This window comes from Mesitornis unicolor, unplaced genomic scaffold (assembly GCF_000695765.1).
Source record: "Mesitornis unicolor isolate BGI_N332 unplaced genomic scaffold, ASM69576v1 scaffold4979, whole genome shotgun sequence".
NCBI classification, from domain to species: Eukaryota; Metazoa; Chordata; class Aves; order Mesitornithiformes; family Mesitornithidae; genus Mesitornis; species Mesitornis unicolor.
Genome location: NW_010207832.1, coordinates 1 through 9,623, shown reverse-complemented (window position 1 = coordinate 9,623; position 9,623 = coordinate 1). Strand labels below are relative to the sequence as shown.

At 51.1% G+C, this 9,623-nt stretch overlaps 1 protein-coding gene across 1 annotated transcript; it reads right to left on the bottom strand.

The window, feature by feature from the left end:
- Positions 1-944: 944 nt before the first annotated feature.
- On the bottom strand, positions 945-9,288 carry LOC104546775 (5'-nucleotidase domain-containing protein 2-like). Its single transcript, XM_010192254.1, is given in 8 exon segments — positions 945-1,163; positions 1,166-1,290; positions 1,714-1,778; positions 1,992-2,132; positions 2,591-2,677; positions 6,691-6,772; positions 8,570-8,671; positions 9,167-9,288. Coding segments are annotated over 8 exon segments (846 nt in total). The 3' UTR covers positions 945-1,041.
- Positions 9,289-9,623: the final 335 nt, after the last annotated feature.

The following is a 9,623-nucleotide window of genomic DNA, read 5'->3' as shown; positions in this document are numbered from 1 at the left end:
GTGCGTTCAAGACCCTACTTTCCGCACCTCACATCCTGAAGTAGCCCTGACCCTTGCCTCTTGTCCTATATACTCTGGCATCACTATTATCACCTCTTTCCTCTTCCTCCTCCTCAGGAGGCACCACAGAGCTTTGAAAGGCCACTCCTCCCTTTCTGACCCACCGTGCGTCATACTCGCACCCTCTCTGAACATCCTCACCAGCCCCACCACACACCTTAGGCCACATCACAGTGAAGACAGATGGAAGGCCACCACCTGTACTACCTTCCCTGAAAGGCTGAACACAGCCCAACAGACCTTACCACATCAACTGCCAAAATACTGACATCACATGGCACATCCCCCCAAATACACTAAGCTCACTCAAAAAAACCCAGGCATCCCACCAAATAGGTGGATTTAGACCTTCTGAACTACTCCCACATGGCTCTCGCACATCCTGCACATTTAACTGCCAGTTGCCTACCAGAGTCACCAGACAGACCAGTCTGTCGGGGAGCAGGATCGAGCTGAGGGTGCTGGTACCGGTTCTGGGTAGGTAACACTGCTGGTGCCTCATCACCTATGATGTGCTTCACTGATTGCCCACTCAGCAACCCTGTCCCCTCACTGCCCCCCTGCACAACCACTCATGCTGCAGTATCCAAGGCTATTGGGGCAGCTACAGACCTGACACACCTCGTCACAGCTCACACTGGAGTCCACATTGCGCTCACCACACACTGGAGACTCGGGTCTCCATTTCCTGGGCCACTTCTTCAGGCACAGAGCAGGGAGCAGCATCTGCAGTCCCCCTCGCCCCCAGCACTGGTTCTGCACCACAGCTGCTCCTACAGATTCCCTCCACTCATTTCCAGCCTCTGCAGAGCACATCAGGGAAAGGAGTGGAGCCAGTGAAGGGGGGGAAAAAAAAAACACACCATCTCCACACGTAGGTAAGTAAGTGACAAACGCCCTTTAGTGGTAGACAGAGGTGCTGCTGGCTGAGCAGCCCGGCCTCACGTACAGCCTTGTGGTGTGCCTGGAGTACCTGGCCCTTCACCGGATGTGCACCATCTCCTCCAGGAAGGGGGTTTTCATGCAGCCGGTGCAGAGCTGATCCATCCACAGCGGGGCCTCATGCTGCAGAGGGGTGCGCCGGGGGTAGAAGGTGATTTTTTCAGGCAGCTGATGGATGCCATGTAGATGTCAGAGAAACGCACCAGCCGTCGAGAGAAGTACGTGGGGTTGTGGAAGGTGCGGAAGATGCTTCCAAACTGGGGGTTGAACAGGTTCTTCGTCAGTGACCTGAGAGGAAAGAGATGGTGTTCTACATAGGAGGGCAGGATCCCAGGTTCTTTCTCCAATCCCTTAGCCCTGGGCTAAGTACCCTCCCACTCAGGCTGTGATGCAGACCAGATCCCCCTGGCACGAAGACTGTGCTACCACACCTGCTGCAGGCAGGGACCCATCTAGAGAAGCTGCAGTAGCAGACAGTCCATCAACACCTTTCACAGGCACTGGGTGACACCACCTCCCCTTTCCTGCCCTGCCTTCAAACCCATCCAACCTCCCATGCTGCATGGCTGCACTGCTGCACCCCCCCTCCAGACATGGGACACCAGGGAGGACCACAGGCCACCAGCTGCAGCACCACTGTCTGCAAAGGAGGGTACAGAACAGGCACAGTGCAGGCCTGAGACATCATGAGTGAGGGAGGCCAACGTTCACCTGATCTCCTGCCGTTCCTTCATCCACTCCAGCAACACTTGCTTTGACTCTGCGTCCTGATACATCTACAATGACAACAGCAGAAACCACCACGGTGTGTCAGTCCTGCAGGCCACACCTCAGCTCCCCCTCCAGTGGAAGTTTCCTCCACCAGGAGGAAGAGAAGATATTTTTGAGGACACAGGCATGATGGTACATGTCCTCAGTTCCCAAGCTAACCCCAAAACAGACTGAGAAGGCAGCCTATTACCCACCCTGCTCAGACAACAGCTGCTCACCTGCATTCTCTCCAGCAGCCCCGTCAGAGCCTGCTGCCAGGTCAGGGAGTGCATGTACTGCTCTGTGTTTATGATCCGAATCTCCGTCTCCAGTTCAGGAACAATGGCTCCAGTCCTCCAGCCGTGACGCAGCATGAGGTCCTAGAGGTCAGTGTGAAAAAACCACCAAGAATTCAAAATACAGACTGAAAGCCAAACACAACCCAGTTTGCGAGCAGAGAGGTCTGTTCCCATTGTAGATTCTCAGGGGACAGGCAGCCACAGCCCGTGCCAGGTCATGCTGATAACACCCATCTCCCAGCCACCAGCTGTGTGAAGCACCTAGAAACGCTGGGTTCACACAGACTGCTCTCACGTTCACAAGCCAGCAGATGTTCTTTACCCACAGAAGGGACTTCATGAGCCCTTTGTCCACCGCTTATTTCTTACGTGTCCTATGTGTACTCTGAAAGCCGCAGCCCGTAGAGCACCCAGCAGAGCACACCAGAGACCTGAGCTCTCGGAGCAGGGCCCTGCCTTGCAGCTCAGCACGGCTGCAACTGCAGCAGTCTTGCAGGCTTGCTCCCACCTCACTGGAGGGCAGAGGCCTTTTCACTTACCGCAAGGTCGCTGTACAGATGGTCACCAAAGTAGAGCACTTTGGACCCACGCCAGCCTGTCAGCCTCAGGAAATCGAAGAGATTACCCTGCAAGTCAAAGGAGCACAGGGACAACCGTGGTTACAGGGCAAATGTCTCTATCCTCCCCACACGGTGCTGGGCAGGCACCTCACAGCGCTGTCACTGCAACTGGACGGGCCACCTTCCCACATGCAGATGTGAGCACTCTGATGAGCTGTCAACCTGTGTACTTCCCCACCATCCAAACCCAGAGGTTTCTGTCCTTCCCCACCTTATCTCACTTTCTTCCCATATGACAAATCCCCTGTATACACCCCTGAGCTCTTCTCAGGCTACAGAAAAAGGCAGAAACTCTTCCACAGCCAAGGGGCAATTCAGGGGAAGTTCCATGCTCTGGGGCACAGCAAGTAAAGAGCACTACAAAGACTAAAAAGGCAACAAAAAGAAGCGGGGTTTGGAGGCCAAAAGTGAAGGACACCTAAATTGGAAGAGCCTGAGCGATGGACAGAAAGAATCCTAGAATCACAGAATCCCAGGTTGGAAGGGACCACAAGGATCATCCAGTCCAACCTCTCCAGGTAAAAGCACAGTTTCAATGAGATGAGTCAGCCCCTGTCAAGCTGAGTCTGAAAGCTGACCAATGCAGGGGAATTCACCACTTCCCCTGGAGATTGTTCAATGTCTGATTGATCTCATGGCACAACATTTCTGCTGCAGTTCAGTCGGAATCTCCCCAGACACAACTTGTGTCCATTGCCCCTTGTCTTCTCCATGTGACTCCTTGTGGAAAGGGAGTCTCCATCCTCTTGGTACCACCCTTTATGTACTGGTCCGTGGTGATGAGGTCCTCCCTAGGCCTTTTCTTCTCAAGGCTGAGCAGGCCCAGTTTTCTTAGTCTTTCTCCATTCGGTAAGTCTTCCAGTCCTCTGATCATCCTCGTGGCCCTTCTCTGGACCCTTAAAGCTTCAGGCGTTCTGGGTTGAGAGGTTGTTGGGCTCAGGTGATAATGATTTTGCCTCTCAGGGTCTGTCAGAGGGCAAGATGAGCACCATTGTTCGAGGCCTTCAGAGTCAGGAGCACGTGAGGCTGTTCTCACACCACTGACCACTGTCCCAACCAAAAAAGATTAACACCACCCACGAGTTCCCAGGAGTTGCTTCACCAAGCCAAAAAGCCAAGCAACTTGGGCAGATTCACAGCTAAGTAAAACAAACCAAACCAAACCCCAAAGCACCAGCTAAAGCCCAGCACAGAGCAGCTTTCAAGGTTTCCAAACATCCGTCCACACAGAGAGGAGACTTCAGGGACCCCACTTCCATCTTCACACAAGTTTTTCACATGAATCACAACAGAAATCACTGGGAAAGGAAAAGGCCCCATCAATGCCAGCAGACGAGACTCTGCCAGCACAAGCAATCAGTGCAAACCCACGAGGCCCTGGGGAGCAATCTCTCCAGCCAGTCCCCAGTGCCAGGAAAGAGCTCCCACGCCCAGCCAACAGCACCCACCCAGGCAGAGAACCCCCAAACCCACGCCAGCTCCCTCAGCAGCCTGCAGCCCTGCATGTGGCACATGTTGTGTGCACTGCAAGGGTGCCCAGAACCAGAGGGCTGGGCCTCCCGTTGCCACAGCATCACCGGAACTGTGCAGAGTTCCCATAACAGCATGGAAACACAGAGCCAGGCAGGCCTCTGCACTTCTTGGACACGACATTGCTGCTGCTTGTTTGAGGGTTGCTCAGGAAGCCACTGGCAGAGCAGGGAAATGAACCACAGCCCTGGGAGGAGGATGGTCCTTTTGCCATGCTCTGGTCACCTCAAACAGCAGGACCTGACAACCAAGAAACCTCCACTGAGGCACAGACCTGTTACGTGACCTCCAGGAGCCGGCTGTCTTCCCCTCTCCTGAGGTGGCAGACTAGGGCTGGGATGGCAGTACGTTACGTACATGCCACAAACAGAAAATGCCACTTCTTTCAGAAAGGAGGGACTGAGGGGCTGTCACTTTGATTTCCCAGTTCCCAGCGCAAAACAATGATCCCAGAGGTCCCACTCACATGAGACACCCACAGCACACCTGCCACACAGCTGTGCTTCAGGGGACAGGAGCAAGTCAGCTCAGAGGCCTCTAGCAATGTCACCAGCACAGCAAGGTCCATGGCCACTAACGCTTTCCAGAAGGAAGCATACTGTGGCACTCCAAGGAACCAAAAATGATGGGGACAGGGTGGACTACAAGCAGGATACACACTGTCACATCCCAAGAACCACAGTTAGGCAACAACCTTGATGCAGTCAGATGAACATCCTGGTGAGGGAGAACTGGAAAGGACCCCAAAATCCCATCCATCCCTCCTTCCTCTCATTTTTTCACTTCCCCAATGCGCCGTTTGTTTGGGTGAGCAACCTGTGGCCACAGGATGTGGGTGGTCAGGAGCAGGACTTAATTTAGCAATAAACCCCATGGCTGAGGTGCACCTTTTATTCTGAGGGAGCTGCTAACCCGCGGTAGAGAGACTTTGTACAAGCTCTGCTTCCATGTTCCCAGCTCCTGGCAGAGGATGGGACACTAGCAGAGCGCTCTGACACCCAGGCCAGAGGCTTCCCAGCAGCACTACTCAAGGACATGACCTACTTTTCTATCGCAGGTCAGGCCCCAGCTACTTGACTGCAATCTCACTAACAGCTTCTTCCCGTGGGACTGGACAGCACACATAACCAAGAACAAACCGTCCTAAAGCCAGAGGCAACTTGCTCTCAGGGGACAGACCAGCTGCAAGAACACCCCAGGGCAGAAAGTTCACCAGAGTAACAGCCCACCCTTCGGGCACACTTGTCCTTCAGGAAGGGGAGAGAGATGAAAGCCAGGCTTTGTACCTTATCACCCTTGTTTCTCCACTCTCTCCTCCAAAAGTCAACCTTTTCCAATGTTATGGAGGATGACTTGGAAAAAAAAGTGTGGAAAATCTCTGCATGCACATCAGATTGCAGAAAGCTCTGCCTTCTTATCCTGAAGGAGCACACTCTTGGGAGCACCTCCAGGACAAGCATCAGAAGAGCCAAGGGAAAACTGCACAACTGGCCACACAGGACAACATCAGAACAGCGCTCTTAGGGTCAAGGTGTCACTGTACGCTGGGACAGGGGCACTCAACTCATCCTTGCTGTAAATGCAGATGTTTCCCTATTGCCCCTTCTCCCATAAACAGGGCAGCAGCAGGGAGAATCTCAGCTGGGCAAAGGTAACTCAGCACAGGTCCTCCTGGGCAGACAGGCAAGCGCCCAACACCCTAAGACAACTGACTCTGCTCAGCCTGTTCCCCTCTGGTCCCAGGGACCCTCGGTCTCTAATGCCAAGCCCAGCAGAGCTGGGTGGAATACATCATTCCCGTTACACACCTTTCTGCAGCATGACCCACACAGAGCTGTGTAGGCAACTACTTCAGAGCTAGACAAAAGAAGTTTTCCTACCAGGCAGCTCTGTGACACCTTATTTCAGCTCTGCTTCCTGCTGCTGCAAAAAGCTGCGACTGCTGGGTAAGCAGCCTTTTCTACACTTGCCATGAAGTGTCGTTCACCATTATCAGGGGCTGGTTCATCGCATGCTGACAGGCAGCACAACTCTTGGCAGGGTTTTCCAGTAAACTAAAAGATCCTTCATTCTAATACTCACATCCCAGCAGAAGCTGAAATACCTTTCAGAGGCACGCAGATTGCGAGGCTATTGCTCCACAGCATGCCAAGAGACATGCTGAAGGCATCTGGGGTCAGCTTCCTACCAGGCCATTGAGAGCTCTCTGCCTGTGGACAGAGGGCACCTCTTGCTGCCACCAGCCAGTGCAGCCTGGTGTCTTCTTACAAGTGCCCTCCACCTCTATCATAGGTGCTTTTTTCAAAGACTTCCATCTTTCACTTTTCAAATATCAGTGTCAAACATCCAGAAGTGACCTATAGAAGGTCATCATCTTCCCCTACCCTGACTCAGCAGATTTTCCTGTTTTCTAGTGACTTTCAAAACTTAACAAATCCCCACTATTTCAGACTCTTGCTTCTACCCCTTATGCACCCAGGTCACTTTACCTCTTTGTAGATCTTTCCTTTTTCCAGCTGGTTTATTTTGTCCCACTGCAGTGAGCCTTTATCATCCAGTTTTCGAAAAGGTCTGGAAAAAAGAGGGGAGACGTCAACTTCTTTTTATTTTCGGCGATTGTTACCCAGCAACCACAACGTTTGAATCTGAAAACTTGTTTACCTATGTAACAACTCATAATAAAAGCTCTATGTGAGAAGTCACCTTCTGGGCCTTCAGTGCTATTTTCTCAGAGCAAGAGAGAAACACATTTTCAAAATGCTTCTGTTCACTGTAACCATTTCATGGCAATACTCCTAACAACTCTTCTTGCTTTTCAGCTACAGAGAAGAAGGAGGAAAAAACAAACAAACAAACAAAAAGACTTCTGAAATGCTAAAGCCAAGAAGGCTTTGCCATGAAACACTTTGTGACCTGCTCCAGTCTGGCTATGCCCCAGCCCAAAGGAGACCATGGAATGTCTTAATAGGATAAAGCAGTCTGCAGAGCGGATGGAAAGCAGCCTCTGTGCTGACCTCAGCAGCTGACCCAAGCTAGCTCCTGTGGTTCCTGAGGGCTTGCCTAGTTACCTTCCACGTGGACAGAAGCAGCAAAACAAGGTTTAAGCTACTTGACTCCCATCGACATTCATGCTTGATGGGAACACTGCTCCCTCTTAGGAGAGGAGGTCCAAACTGTGCGCTCTGGGATCAAAAGCCCTGGTACGAAGCTGTTCCTGCTGCAAGCAGAGCATAGTCTCAGCCAGGGGCACTGTATGATCCTGGCAGGCAGAACGCAGCCTCCCACCATAAACTCTACAGCCTACCCGGGCAGGGGCTCCTCAGTCATGAGTGGTCTCCAGTGCACACCTGCATTCTCCCTCAAAGAAAACACTCCATAGCTCACTACAGCTCACCATCAGGAGGTTCCCCTCACCTTGGATGTACGTGCCCTGTCATTCCACTGGCCCACTGCAGGAGCAGACCTCAGGCACCACACGGCCATGCCCTCCTAGAGGGCCACATCATTATAGCTCCAGGCTACATTTGTGAGACACTTCACCCACATCCTATGAAGAAAACCTTTACGAGGTCAGCCCAGCTTATAAAGCCATTTCATAGGTTTACTCCCGTTTATGCTAGTGGCCTGGGAAATGGGCGAAAGAAAACACATAAAGAGGAAAGAATAGACCTCTACAGCAAGGGCAGTAATTATTGGCCAATCTTAAGTTGAGGCAACAAAGCAGATGCCACTTCCCAAAGCCAGTAATTCAAACAGCAAAGGGAAGACAGCAGCTTGCCTATCAGCTTGTCTCTTGGCAGCTCCTAGCTGACCACAAAACCCGGCCACCACATACAAAGGCTTCCAGAGTTGCCAATTACAAAGTAGCACGTATCCAGTAACTAAACAAAAACGAAACCAAACAAACAAAAAAACCCCCAAAAACCAACAGAAAAAAATAAAACCATAGATATTTACTGTGGGGAACAGCAAAAGGAAAGATTTTGGCACATGCTCAAGATGTAGAGCCAAGAAATGGCCAGCTCTCCTACACACCATTCCACTCCTCTTTTCTTTCTAACAATTTAAGTACATTAATACCCCTAAAAATCTAAGTTAAGACAAAAACTGATGAGGCTTAATACAGCCAATTTTAGAAACATGCTTTCTGCTTGGTACTACCCATTCTATCCATTTATTCCCAGGCTGGTTGGTTTTTAGCTCCTCAGAACGTATCTGAGAGGCCACTGGAAGGCTGGATGCCTACGGGATATTATAAATATGCTTAGAAAAACACTACTTGTCTGGAAGGTAAAGAGTACACCAGAGAAGGGGGCTGAAAACCTCAGGCCCACGTGCAGGAGTGCAGTATGGCCCCAGGACACGTACTTCCGCCGGTCAGTGAAGAAGTTGGGCTTGTCAGCTTGCACAATGACCATGTCGAATAAGTCCCGCCAGTTCTTGCCAACCATGTGTTTCATTCCTTTGTCCCTAAGGGCAAAGGAACAGAGAAGTTAACAGATCCAGTACTCTTTTTCACCCAGCACTGCATCTTCACAAGTCTGTCCTGAATTTATTCACATTTCAGTAACAGAGAAGAAAGCACAGATTTGTGAATCCTCCCAGGCTATCTCACTGCATGGAGGATTGATGTAGAGCTTTCAAGCTCTTCCACCCTTCCTTCTACTACCATGGGAAGCCCAAATAAGCCTGTGATGCAGCAAAAGCTGCTAGAGGAAATCCAAAGTGGCAGCTCTGTAACATTGTGGCCAGCCACAGACTTGTATCTTCTTGAAAAAGTGAGAGTTCCCAGTGCAGAGAACTGTCAGGTGCAACATTCACCACAGCCAGTTCCCAGAGAGCACTCTCATCACCACGGCCACAAGAACCTCCAGCACACAACTTCCAGATGCTCACAGGAGAGATCGCACTGCGCAGCTCTCGCTGTGCCATGGTGACCCATCCATGTACAGTAACAGTACTCACACAAAGCTGAAGGGACTGTTTGTAATGAGGAAAAGTTTCTTCTTGTGGTTCACCAGTCGGTTTAGCACAGCAAAGATTTCATCCCCATGCAGAATATACTGTTCTAAATTGGAATAAAACATTGTCAATAAAAAAGATTTGGCATAAGTCACGGCCACATTTCTTTATAAACTAAAGGCCCTATCCCCTATACCGCTAGTGATGCAAAAGGCCTGAGTTAGATCCACCTCAGGCAGGGCGGTAGTGAACCACCATGGTGACAAAATGGCCTTCTTCATCCTCACCCTCAGCAATCCCATCTAGAGGGAAGAGAAAGATTAAGGAACTGAAAAGGCTGGCAAAAAAGAGGGTTGATACCAACCCATCACAAGGGACAGGCACAACCACTCCAGGCCATGTTGCTACCAGCAGCTTGCTTTCCCCTGAATGACCAGAGAGCTTTCACAGAATCACAGAA